The sequence below is a fragment of the Blennius ocellaris genome (genome assembly GCF_963422515.1).
Source record: "Blennius ocellaris genome assembly, chromosome: 12".
In the NCBI taxonomy this organism is placed as follows: Eukaryota; Metazoa; Chordata; class Actinopteri; order Blenniiformes; family Blenniidae; genus Blennius; species Blennius ocellaris.
In genome coordinates this window covers 25,796,918-25,810,653 of record NC_137661.1, presented here as the reverse complement: position 1 = coordinate 25,810,653, position 13,736 = coordinate 25,796,918, and the positions used below count along the sequence as shown (strand labels likewise).

The 13,736-nt window shown below is 46.7% G+C and overlaps 1 protein-coding gene across 1 annotated transcript in view; it reads left to right on the top strand.

Moving 5' to 3' along the window:
* The window catches only part of gmds (GDP-mannose 4,6-dehydratase), a gene marked incomplete at its 3' end in the record, with an annotated part of 68,719 nt that extends 62,799 nt beyond the window's left edge, over positions 1–5,920 (top strand). Inside the window, exons 7-8 of the mRNA XM_080506330.1 lie at positions 5,093–5,220; positions 5,891–5,920. Coding sequence (XP_080362456.1) covers positions 5,093–5,220; positions 5,891–5,920 — 158 coding nt within the window. The remainder of the gene's footprint in view (positions 1–5,092; positions 5,221–5,890) is intronic.
* Positions 5,921–13,736: the final 7,816 nt, after the last annotated feature.

The following is a 13,736-nucleotide window of genomic DNA, read 5'->3' as shown; positions in this document are numbered from 1 at the left end:
CTTTTTTTTTTTTTTTTATTAAGAAAAAGGGGAAATTGAAGCCACATCCTACGAGTCACCTTGGAACACGTTTTACACGGTGATGAAAAACATACGGCAGGTCTACAGTTGGAAGAGAAGGGGAAAGAAAAAAATCTACCTGCGCAAATGCAGCATTAAAAAAAAATCAACTTGATAAATGTTTTCGCCTGAGTTTACTCGCCTGTGTTTTTTTTGAAACTTCAGTTTTTCCAGAGCTTAATGCGGCGTTCGGCTTGGGGCCGCGACCACACATTACGTCCGCAAAATAAATGTTGCAGGAGAGAGATTGGAATAAATCACGGCGCGGTTGAATCTCAATCAGTGGACGCGCATAAATCCTCCTGCGGATGGTGATATAAATCAGCGTGAGTCAGACTTCTTGAGGTTTGGGTGTGTTGGAGGCTCCATAAGTCACCTTTCTTCGGTCTCTTGCAACACGAGTGCATTGGAATAAATCCGGTGGTGCCCCACGGGGGGGGGAGAAGGGGGAGAAGGGGCACCACCGGATTTATTCCAACCGGATTTATTCCACACTCGTGTGTGACGTTCTTCCTGTTTCGTGTCAAAACGTTGGGGGGTTGTGGGGGGGGTTACAATGAGAAACTGAGAGGGTGGTGTGTGGGGGGGGGGGGGGGGGGGGGGGGGGTTTCTGGCACAAGTTTTGCTGTCTGCTCAGTTTTCACGGCCCGTGGTTTTATTAGACTTTCCGCCGGGCCGCGGGCAAGGTTAAACGGCCACCGCTGACCCCCCCCCCCCGCTCCCCTCCCCCCGCCTCCCCCAGGCTGTCCCGCGGTGCCGCTGCCAGTAAAGGAAACACATTAACACCCGGGAGCAGTAACAGAGCGGGCTTTGTCCGCCCCGTTATGCCCACGCTCGGGCCCACGCTGCACCAATTAGAGCGAGCAGGGAGCCGAGCCACTCCAAACAGAGGTGTGAGCTTTACAAGGAGGCTACAGGTGTGCTCAGGGGGAAATAATGGACTTTATTACTGAAGGGGGGGTGTGTGGGGGGGTACTGCGCTGCACTGTGTACCACTGCCACCTTTTCCAGAGCCAACTCGGCTCGGCGGAGTTTAGACAACCTGTGTTTAACCCACAAAGTTAAGTTTTCCTCCGAGGTTCCTGCCTCCCAGTTTACTGGTTCTGGTTACATTACCAGCTGGAGTCGGGATATATCCGTCCTCCAGGACTGCAGCGAAACCTTCAGCACAAGTCACTTCTCACTGTATTTCTTACTCGGTCTTTGGATCCGGGAGTAATTCCCCCTCGGTGGGGCGGCAGGTGAAATCCAAGGCTTGAGTTCGGGGGGGAAACCATGGTTTGAATCCTCAACGTCATCTTTCTTATGCATTTTCAATTCGATTATTTCTACAAATGTGCAAGGAGGTGACAAGGAGTGAGAGAAAACATTGAGCACCATCAAAAAAACATGAACACAAACATTTAAAAAAATTAATTCAGTTTTAATGGAGTTGTGTCGATCACAGGTAAATACTCCCACCAAAACTTATATTATATAACATATACTTTTAATGTAAAGGCTTAAAACATAGTTTTGTTACTTAAACGCGGTCTGGGACGGGGAACCCGTGAAATACTTTTGCTCTCCTGTTAAATAAATGGTTCAAAATGATTAATGTATCTTATAAAGACACTTAAGCTGAGTACCATCCACACACACAGTGTCCAGTTTTATTAGTTCCTCTGCCAGAATCCACATGGGAAACTTTAAAAAATGTTGGAAAATGTGCCTTTCCTGGGTTTATATTTTACTCGGGTTTGTCGACATTTTAGCTTCACGAAGTTTCCCGAAGCAAAACCCCGTTCGATCTCCAATCGCACTGGACAACCCATCAACTTCCAGTTTCACAACAATTCCGACTATTCTTTCCTAGAGATAAATGCCTGCCTGAGCTGCCGTGACGCCATCTTTGATATCCCAGAAACCCTTGCGGCAGATTTTCCCGAGACGGCGTCAGTCGGCAAAACAAAACCGCTTTTTGACGGCGACGATTTCAGGTTTGTTGGACGAAGGACGAAGCAAACCGCGTAGAAATATGTGTTTTAACGGTCGTTGTTTTATCCTCTGTGCAGAATAGAAGACCTTCTATGGGAAGTATATTAAATCTTTTTTCCTTTTTTTAACGGTAGAATAACTTTAAACTTTATTTTTTAATTAAATGTGCGTGTGGCACAATAAGAGCCTGTCGAATTGACAGGCGAAAGCGAACATGACAGCGCGTCAGAGGCTGATGAATGAGTGAGTGCCGGTGAGCGTCTGACGACAGTCCCCCCCCCCTGAGGGCCCCACCAGTCCATCAGGCAGAGACAGGACAGGTCTGACAGTATCTTGGGGGGGGGGTGTGATGGGGGGTTTCCCATCCACAGTTTAGCTTCGCTTCATGGACACCCTCCATTTCCAAAATAAGTCAATAACATTGAAAGACCTGAGAACTCAACTCAACTTTATTTATGAAGCGCTTTAAGCAGCCGTAGCTGAGACAGAGTGCTGTACATTGAAATAAAAATATAAGAGGCAAAATAAAAGCATTAAAACAATAAAAACAACAATAAAAAAAGTTAAGCAATAAAAACAATCAGAAGGCAAAATAAAAGCATTAAAACAATAAAAACAATAATAAAAAAAAGTTCAGCAATAAAAACAATCAGAAGGCAAAATAAAAGCATTAAAACAATAAAAACAATAATAAAAAAAAAAGTTAAGCAATAAAAACAATCAGAAGACAAAATAAAAGCATTAAAACAATAAAAACAATAATAAACAAAAGTTAAGCAATAAAAACAATCAGAAGGCAAAATAAAAGCATTAAAACAATAAAAATAATAATTAAAAAAAGTTAAGCAATAAAAACAATCAGAAGGCAAAATAAAAGCATAAAAACAATAATAAAAAAAAAGTTAAGCAATAAAAGCAATCAGATGGTAAAACAATAAACAAAACATAAAAAGCTAAAACAATAAAAAAAAAAAACGAAGGCACTAAAACCAGAGCAGAGTCTCACGCTGAGGTAAAAGCCAAAGAATAAAAATGTGTTTTAAGACGAGTTTTAAAAACGGACAATAGAACAATCGGTGCCTTTGAAAGCTCGACGTTCGGCGGGCGATGCGGAGGGAACGCCGACCCGCGGGGAGAAGCTTGATTAGCCTCCAGCTCAACATGGCATCCGGAGGGAGGTGGGGGGGAGCGTTGACGCGGCGACCACGTGACTCGCCCGCCGACACACACTGCGCTGTATTTTCTTAAACAAGCGTGTCTAACCTTCCCCGCTCTGTTTCTGCTCAGCCCCCCCCCCTGGCCTGTTGCTTCCCTGCGATATAATTACTACAAATTCGGTGCGTTCGCGTGATTGGGTTCATGGGATTTTCCTGCGTTTGGACGGCGGCTCTGCTCCATGTCACGGGGGGGGGGGGGGGGGGACAGGACTACAGTTGTGCAGACGCTGTTACCAGGCCTGCATTCGTCTGGAGTTCAAAAACAAACCAGCGTAGTCGGAGCTCTGGAGTCTGGACGAGGTTCACGCAAGGTTGCGGGGAGATTTATGTGCGACGGGGAAGTCGCGGGAAGCTAAAAATACGCCGTACTTTGATGCTAACGTCAAGCTTTTTTTCCCCTTTGAAATCTCATTTTCACATATCTTCCATCGCGGCCTCTTGGACGTCAGACGAAAAGAGACGAGCCGAGAGAGTTAAGCTCTTCAAGCCCTAATAGGTTATTTCAACTAAGATGGTGGCATCATTAGATTTGACACCCTGATATTAAGTATAATGCCGTGTTATGGTTGGACGGCTGGACCCCCCCCCCCCCCATAGAACCCAACACCAGCCCGCTGTGTCTCGCCAAGACACCCAAAATGTGCCTCAAACCCTTCTTGTGGCACAAAAATATCCATTAGGAGCTCATTAGTTTTCCCCTCAGATAGTATCGCCACGTACGTTGTCTGCTCCGAAGAGCAGCACCGCCGGCTGATCTGGCAAACGACTAGGACGCCGCCGCCGCGATCCTGGACCAGATCTTGGTATCGGCAGAGTCGTGGTGGTCCCGTTTGGATGTCGACTCCCCCCCCGGTGCTTCTTTTTTGGTGTCGACAGACTTGAGCTTTGCCGTGGCGTCCGTCCCAGATTTTGACACCGAAACAGTGAATTAGGGAGGAAAATGAGAGGGAAGGAGTCTCTGAAGGGGTTTGAAGGGTTGTCGTGTGGATGGCAACGGATCGATCTCATTCAGTTCCTTTTAATCTGAGCTCTCGCTTTGGCTGAAGACGGCCTGAGGTTTGGAAAGTGTGTGTGTGTGTGTGGTCTTTCTCTTCCCCCCCCCCCCCCGTTTGTGGTGTAAAACAATAATCCAGCCTGGTACACTTGTGGGGTTCCAACCATTCCATGTCAATGAAGGACACCTGGCCTGAAGCGCCACGTTGATGACAATAGTTTTAATTGATTTTACGGTTAGCGTTTGAGCTATGGCGATGACGTGGAGGAACGTCCTGATGCTCGGTGATTCTTCATGAACCTCTGCGTTTGTTTGTTTTCCAGACATTGTTGGCTCTGCCCTCTATAGACACTGGTTTTCTAAGGTAGAGGCGAGTTCAGTGAAATTCACCTGTGACGTTCACGTTACCGCAAGGGAATGAAGGAATAATGCATCGTGTCGGTGAGCGAAGGCCACAAGCCACGGTGGTACCGTAGAGCCTCAGTCCAGATATATCTTCTTCGGTTGTGGTTCGGGCTTGGGGGGGGGAGGGGGGCGAGGAATCATGTCAGTGAATAGTCTCAACAAAAACTGGAGTGTCTGTGTTTCGGTTTGACGCGTCGTGGGGACCGAAACACTTTTTCAAGGGGCCATAATCAGATTTTTTTGGGCCTGAGGTTGAGTTTGAGGATAAGATTGCGTAACTCCACCGTATTGCCCAACAGCGAATATCGACGTGGAGTCTTTTATAATCTTTTTTTTTTTTTTTTTTTCTTTCTTTTGGTTTGTATGTGTTGGATTTCAAACGGGAGTAAAAAAAAAAAAAAATTCTTTAACATTTTTCCTTTTTCTTGTTGCGTTTCAGGTGCCAACTTTGTGACGAGGAAGATCAGCCGCTCGGTGGCCAAAATCCACCTGGGCCAACTGCAGATCTTCAGCCTGGGCAACCTGGACTCCAAGAGGGACTGGGGCCACGCCAAGGACTATGTCGAGGTACACACACACACACACACACACACACACACACACACACACTGTGCGCGCGCCGTTTCAGAGTTGAACAGGGTTCAGATGTTGCGTGGAGGATTAGCGAGGCCTGTTTTCCCAGATCAGTTTGAGGCTGCATTTATGCGATCTGCATGGAGCCTCCTGTGATTCCCTGCCAAAGAAAGAGAAAACAGAGATAGAGAGAGCGAGCCGGGGGCGGCGGGGAGGAGAGCGGGAGAGGGCCGCATGCTGTGCGAGGCCACAGACTGCACTCTGGTTTCCCACAACTCACCCACGTCCCAGATCCCTTCAGCCCCCCCCAGACCCGACCCCCCCCCTCCCCCCCGAACGCCACGCCGAAGACAGAGGCGCATTAAATGAACATGGCGTCCCGGGGACGATGACAGAAATACAGTGTTTGCGTTTGACGGTGCCGGCAGCGAGCAGAGAACGAATCGCGGGAGATGAAACGATCAGTAGGTTTGCTGCGTTGTGTGTGTGTTTTTTTCCCCTCTTCAGTGTGTGTGTGTGTGTGTGTGTGTGTGTGTGCGTGTGTGTGTGTGTGTGTGTGTGTGTGTGTGTGTGTGTGTGTGTGTGTGTGTGTGTGTGCGTGTGTGTGTGTGTCAAAAGTTTGAGATAGGTTAAGGTCGTAACACGTGTGTACGGCGCTCTGGAGATGAAAGGCTCGGCGGGTTGCCATGTCTGACAGCAGACCCCTCGCAGCGCACTGTGTTGTTATTAGGAGGTGACGGGTGGAGGTGGTGGGTGGGTGGAGGGGGGGGGGGGGGGCTCTTTGAGCTGGGAGCGGGGGGTGAGGAGGTTACGGTCGGGGGAACTCCAGCTGGACTGCACCTCGCAGTGTGGGGTCGCCAGCGTCCGTCCAGAAGGCTGAGCGGCGGCGCTGTTTAAGGGGCGGAGGAGGAGCGTCGGCGCCGGCGGAGGAGCGGAGGAGCGGCTGCTGTGCGATTACTGGAATCCGGTCGATCGGTCACACCCAACGTCACCACACTGAGGAATTCCTGGCCCCCCCGCCTCACAAAGTCTCACGTCGAAGTGCGCGATCGGAGTGGCTTTCGTTTGCAAAATGCGTTTCGTTTTTCCCTCTCGAGCCTCGTCCTCGGCGGCCGAAACCTTCTTTTCTCTCCTCGGCGTTCTTAAAAGAAATTCCGTCCACACGTCACGGAACTCGGTGAACTCAAGGTACGACAAACCCTCGGGCATGTGGTACCTGTGCCTGGCCTCTAGGGGGCGCTGTCACCCACCAAAATACAACAGAAATGCAGAAATCGGGTTTGCGGGTGTTTTGTGTTCTGGTCTTCACCATTTTGTTTCATTTTATTATTTATTTCATTCATTTAAAACAATGCAACAGCATTTCATATGAATGAAAAGGAGCAGAAAGAAGTAAAACTTATAATGTCTGAACTTATCAACACAAAATCATTTACAGTTCAATCACATGCAGACGTTTTTTTCTAAAACATCAAACAGAAAATACATAAATAAGGTTGATCTGCTTGATACATTAATAATTTAACAAGTTTCTTAAATACATCAATGGACTTAGAAGTTTAAATTTTACAACCGCTGACTCCTTACATTGAGATGCATTTTTCCATTACGGCCGATTGAAACCGTGTCGGCTTATTAGTCATTTCACTGCAAGTATATGGAATAGAAGTTAATGTTGTAATATAATTAAATAGAATATTCAAAAGAACGAGGAATGAATAGTTTTGAACGAGGTGTTGACGTCTAAGTGTTTATTTGAACGGATGAGTGAAAATGTGATTTCGGGCATGTGGGCACAGTGGAGATTATTCGAAACGATACCAACAAAATAAATACAAGCACGCGAAACAAATAAACATAACAGAGCAAAGCAAGGCCAAAAAATAAGTTATTAAATAAATAATAATTTAAAAAAAAGCCCAACCATATTCGTAAATATGGTATTTGCTTGTTTTCTTGTGGTGGTGACGTGTGTTTTGAGTTACATGTAATTGTGGGAGTGGTTATGATCGTATAAAGAGAGGATGAAAGTGACAAACGGTTTTTCATATTCGTGAAGGAAAAAGTCGCTTCTTTGGTTCTCAGTGTCCAGTTTTGTACCCCGTGCCGTTTATGTTTTGCCTTTTATTGCGAGATATGTTGGGGTATTTTTGTGTGCACTTGCCTGTCGGGGTGGAGTTTGGTGGTGGGGGTTTTGGGAGGGGGGGGCGTTGGGGGGGCACCCGGAGCTTGAGACGCTCCAGGTTTCCTGTGGGAACCGCCAAACATTCCTGTCCTGGTGAATCAGGCACCTCCTCGCGGCACGTCTCCCGTTTCGGAAAGGCGGATTTCGGGAAGCCAAACAGAAGCTGGAGGTGGTGAGGGGAACCGAGGAGAAGGGCGGAGGTGGTGGGGGGGGTGGGGGTGGTGCTGGTGGGGGTCGGGGGGGGGGGGGGTGAATTTGAAAGGAGACGGGAAACAGACGGGTGTTTGTGTTGCGTTTCGTGCATCGTGCGCAACTGAAGCATCCCTCCTGCTGGAAGTTCATGACGCCCATCAGACCATGTGGCTGTCACCACAACCCCCCCACCCCCCCACAAATTCCCCTCGTCGGCCCCCACGTCTACCTCACTTTGGAATATCCATCCAAGCTCGTACCGGCACGGCGAAGCCAAACAACCAGCGACTTGTAAACAGAACCATGTGTGTCTGCTTTAGGCTGACAACTGCCTTCCTTCCCTCCCTCACCCCCCCACCACCCCTCCACCCCCCCGTTCCACCCCACCCAGGACAGGGAAATTGCTGGTAATTGGCTGTGGATGGATTGCGGGTGGCAGGAGGGGCGTGCTGTGTGTCTGCTCTAACGACGTCTGAAGGCGTGCGGCTGGCTGGGCATCGTCTCCGCCGGGTGTCGGGTGTCGTCCTGCAGGCGGGCGGACCTGGAGCCTTTATTATTATTATTATCATTATTACCATTATTATCATCATCGCCGTGGTGTTGCGAAATAGTATGCCGGGAAGTAAAGGCCGCACACTTTTGGGGCTCAAAATCAGCAGATAGAATAATTTAAATCCTCCTGATCTCATTTTCCTGAAAAAAAGGGGTTAAGCTTTGGACTTTATAGAAGCGCGTTTTTCAATATTCTGAACATTTCTGAACTGGTGTGTGCCAGAGAGGAAAGACAATCCCCAGACGTTGCTCACTGGAGGGCTCTATCTGGGCATTGTGAAGACCCCACCGTCTTTAAGGAACACTGCCTCCTCCCACCATCCTCTGCCCCCCCCACCCCCCACCTACATGGTGGGTACAGCTGTTTGGGACCCCGCTCCTCATCCTCTTCTAGCTTGCGGAGGGCCATTTCCTGTGCAGAGAGGAGCGTTGTCATGGCGGGAGCATTAGCAGGAGTGGTTCAGTGGTTTTTGGGACCCCCCACCTCACCCCTCCCCACCCCCCCTCCACCCCACCCCACCTCACCCCCCAAAAATCTGGCGAAAATCCTGCCTTACTTTCTCGCTGTCTTTTTATTTCCTCTCCTAACTTGTCTGTTTATCTAACAGTCAATCCCCCCCTCACCCCCCCCCCCCCCCCACCCCCCCCCACCCCCACCTCTTAACCTTTTACTACCTGTCCGTTTTACAGCCCGGCCTCGCCAATCTACCCCCAGTCGCCAGACATTTCCCTCTGACGTCCAGTAACTGGCCGTCACCCCCCCCACCACCCTCCCACACACCCCCCCCCCCCACACCCCCCCAGCTGTAGTGGACTCAGAAAGCATTGCCAGATGAGATGTGTCTGACCCGCTGACACACAGTCAGGCGCCCCCGCCAACCCCCCCCCCCCCCCCCCCCCCCCCCCCGCTCCCAGCTCTTGTCTCGTTCACATATTATTTTCAAAATATAATACCTGTGAAGTTCTGCTGGTGGAAGGTGTTTCCCAGCAGCCTTCAGGTGTGTGTGTGTGTGTGTGTGTGTGGGGGGGGGGGGGGGTTGTCTGATTCCGGCATTGTGTGCCGGCAGCGAGGTGACAGGACGGCCCCCGAAGGTGTCATTTTTCACCTCGTTTATTTTTCTTATCCTTCAATTTTATTATTTTTTTCTTCTTTTCTTCTCGCAGCTGCCTCTCTGTGCCGTAATGGTTACAGATGAGGCTAATTAGCCAATCACGGCGCAGATCAGGGCCAATCACCAATGATTGATGAGAGCGGGGGAGGGGGGTCATTCATCACAATGTTTCTGGCCTGTGAGGTGACAGTGGAGGGGGGGGGGGGGGTCGGTACAGTAAGACAGACACATTTTGAACTTATTGCGACGTGGAGAAACGTCACGACTCTCCGTGGGATGCTGGACTTGTCGTACGGGTTTTTTGTTTTTCTTTATACCTCAAAAACAAAAGAAAACGCATACGAACCCAGAAACTCAACCAGTTGTGGGGCAGACCTCCTCCGGGGGGCGCCAGAGAGCTCTACAGTCATTTGACATGCGCCTCATCTGGAGGTCAAGAGGTCAGAGGGAAGTCTTTTATTGGCCTTTGATGTTTCATTAAAAAATAAATCATGTTGATTATTAGAACAGTTATTAAAGATCAAACGGGCACCTATAGGATCAATTAGTAATTGTAATTAGGTCATTATTGTCCGTCAGTTATTGTTTATTATGTAGATAAACAATCACTGAACTGTGGTTGATTATCAGTGAGAGAAAATAAAATGCCGGGCAAAATTTACATTTCGTTGTACATTTATTGTCTTATTTATTTGACATATCCCCGTTTACGCGACGTTGCAAGTGGAAGAAATAGTTTTAGTTTCGGAAAGAAATAGTGCGTTACACTGCAACATTTTGAAAACGACGGCAGGAAGTGAAAACTGTTGTTTTTATTGAATCATTTAAATGACAGAAAGTGCGACCTATATCTCCAAAAATAGCACTGTGACGGCAAAGAATGAATCCACCCAAAAACAAGTTGAAATAGTTATTGGGGGGGGGGAAGAAAAACGTTAGTTAAAATGTGGGTCAATATGAAATAAAGTGGATTTGTGTAGCAGGTCAGGTTGTGATGGTGTTTTTAAATCAGGCACTTCAGGTTTGTTCAGGTCGGTTATTAAGTTTGGATGAAGTTATTTCTGTTAAGTGGCCGGCTGCACTGTGCATAGAGGGCGCTGTCTCGCTGTGTGTTGTGTGTGTGTGTGTGTGTGTGTGTGCGAGTGTGTGTGTGTGTGTGAACGGCAGAGCTGATAAATACCTCTGCTTTGCCCCGCCAGCTTTTTCTAAACACAGCTGGAGTGGTAAAGAGCTAAAATGGGAGCTAATAGGCCAGAAGAGAGGGAGCGTTGGGTTTCATCACCCTAAACCTCCCCATTACACCCAAACCCCGAGACCCCCGCCATCACCGTCACCCCCCACCCCCCACCTCCACCTCCACCTCCACTCGCCCATATCCACGCAGCCCAGGTGGGCGGGACTCTGACTGGAGCTGCCGTCATGAGTGGGAATCCCACACAGGAGGGACGAGTGAATGTTAATGGATAATTAACTGGTGTTAATTGATTGTGGTATTTCACCCTTTTTTAGCTCGTAATGATAAAACCTCAAGAAACCTCGGCAGGCTGGAACACGTCATGTGAAATACCAGGTGTCAGCACCGACTATTTATGGTATTCGTTGGAATAAAGATCATTTGCAATGTGAACACACAAAGAAGCGCTGTTACTATAATATTATTATTATTCTTATGAACATATTGTAGCGATCACGGAGTTGGTCACTGCAAGGCATGATGGGAATTCATGTTACGTGTCGCTGGAGGTTATTGTGGGTTATTGGTGGGGGTTGGTGTTTGTGTCCCTCAGTTCAGGGAGTCATTATTTCATCTAGTTTATTTTGGTTTGTTGGATGTTGGTTTGCAACCATGAGTGACGAAAGTGTTGTGTGGAGGGTCATCCGCTATGAAGTTCCGGTTGCGGGGTTCTTGTCAAAATAAAAGCCTCTGGTTGAAAAAGAATCTCTAGTCAGAGCAATTCTTCCACGGCGCTCGCCACAATATTTTTTGGACTGAGCTGGAAAGACGATGGATATTTGGACTCATTACCTTTTTTTTCCCGCCTCTCAAAATATCAGCATGTTCTGCATTCGTCCTATATGTTGGTGAATTAGGATTCAGTTTTCCAAGTTACAAGTCCAAACTAACGGTTAATTGAAAAAAAAAAAAAAAAAAAAACATTCCTTCTTTTTGGCTGGTTGTCCTACGTTTTACAGATAAAACGTCTCCGTAAAAATGTGATCTGTAATGAAACGACAGTGTTTATGATCAAAAAATGTCAGAAACACTGATGTAGTTCACACGCCGGGCCACTAGTGGCCACTGTTGGGACGTTCTGGTAATAAATCCACACACGGTGGGCGTTCTCAAGTTTGCTCCGGGCGCCGTTGCCGTGGAAACCGACACCCAAAACACAACAGACGCTGTCTGTTTTCACTTGCAATTCTATTCTGAACTTTGAAAAATGTGATTTTATTTGCAGAAAATAAAAAAAAAATGTCCTTGGTTGTGCAATCGTAATTGAGGAAACCGTCTCAGGGAAAGCAGTGTGGGAGTTAAAATGTACGGACGAGGAATAATGGGGTGAGTGAGAGACTTAAATAGACGTCCGGGGAGGCTCTCTTACCCCATCGCCTGTATCGTCAATCATCCAACAGGGGGGGTGAGTGTCGACGGTGTTCAGGGCTTTTATTAACGTTCCTGGTGATTTAGAAAGAAGATAGATGGAGACGCGTTGTGTAAAAGCGACTCCCTCCCGCTGCAACAATGGAACAAGAGATAAGAGAGATGGAAGGATTCAGTACAGGAACTTCACCTCCGTTTCTCCTCTCTTTAATATCTTCTGTTCTGTCTTAGCTCCTTTAATGCCATGTTGGAATTTCACATTTCGGGTATTTAACGACTCACTGTAAATGTCCTACATTCTTCTCATGTACATCTGCACTGACTACATCTCCGTTTCTACCTATCTACACTGTGTATATCACATTTCTGTCATATTACTCTGTTTTTAGAGGATTTCTTTTTTTACTGGATTGTTTTAATTTTTAACATTTTTACTTATTCAATTTTTTTTGCTCTTGTTTTTTTGCACCTTTTTACCTTGAGCTGTTGTAAGTTTGTGTTTCCCCCCCTGGAGAGGAATAAACCTCTATTCTATTCTATTCTATTTAATCTTCTTCTTAATCTTGTACCATCTCCTTTTTTTTTTTTGCACACTAATCCTTATTACCAACTTTCATTTGGGCGCCGGCGTATTAAAATACAGTGTGGTTTACTAATCCTAACAAAAGTCGGGGAACTGACACACGGAATTAACTTGTAGTAACTCGCATGAAATAAATATTGTGGTGTACCTCTTGAGTGTTTATTGACGGATTCGCGCGCCCTTAATCTGGAAGATCAAACATCTTTAGCTGGTTTTAATTTCGACACGAAATCGTTGGTGAAACTGAAGCCGTCTTAAGTTTATTTTTTCGGCGCGTGTTTGTGAAGATAGTTTGTAAAAGTCACATTTCCTCGAGGTTTCCATCTCTCTTTTTAATCGTATCGATCTCTCCGCATGCTTTTTCCTCATTAAAACATTAAGATTGACGAGGAAACACTAAGCAGCGATGCCAAACAAAGGAAAGCCAGCGTGACTTTTATTCATTCATACAGAAAAAACACTGAGTTTAAGTTGAGTTTCTTCAGCTTTGATTGTCCGTCTGGTTCTTGTGAGAACGCAGAAGAATGGAAAAGTTCAATATTAATAGGAAACGCTTGAATCAAACGACCACCTAGTTGGTGTGAATAAAAAATGTAATTGACAAGCGAGGAAATACATGAAAACTTGCAAATTCAAGCTGTCTTTTTCTTTTTTCTTTTTTCTTTTACAGTTTTTTTTCCTGGAAATATCCTGCTTGCCACCAAGTTCACAGTGTTTTGGTGTTAAACCTCTCAGTTCATGTCATTTAACTAAGTTTTGCTTGTCTTTCTCTCGCTCCTTGGCCCAGTCCTCCTCCACCGCTCACTTTTTTATGATTCTTTTCTCCCAACTTTGCCACGTCTTTTAAAATGAGGCCACCGACACTCGTCGTCCAGTGCAGTGAATATAATCAACCCTGACGCAGGTACTGACTTTATTTTCCTGCTTCAAGGCTGTTTCACTCAATAAAACACGAGCACTGTGGACAAACCTGGAAAAAAAAAAACAACCCATCGTCCACATCCAGTTTGTGATGCAATTTCTGTTGGATTTAATGACATTTGGTTGCAGGATTAATTGTTGGAGCGAATCGTTTTGAAATAATTGAAACTAAGGGTGAGTGGTGAACCTGCATGCCAACATTTGGGAGTGAAAAAGAAACCCCCCCCCCAAAAAAAAAAAAAAGAAGAAGTGTTGTTTGGCTTTCAGACGAAGCAGCTGCCGTCCAGCTGGACGCTGGTTCGGGTTCTGGAAGGTCTGTTATGAAAGTCCTTTCATGCTGAATGACGAAAAAAAACAACAACT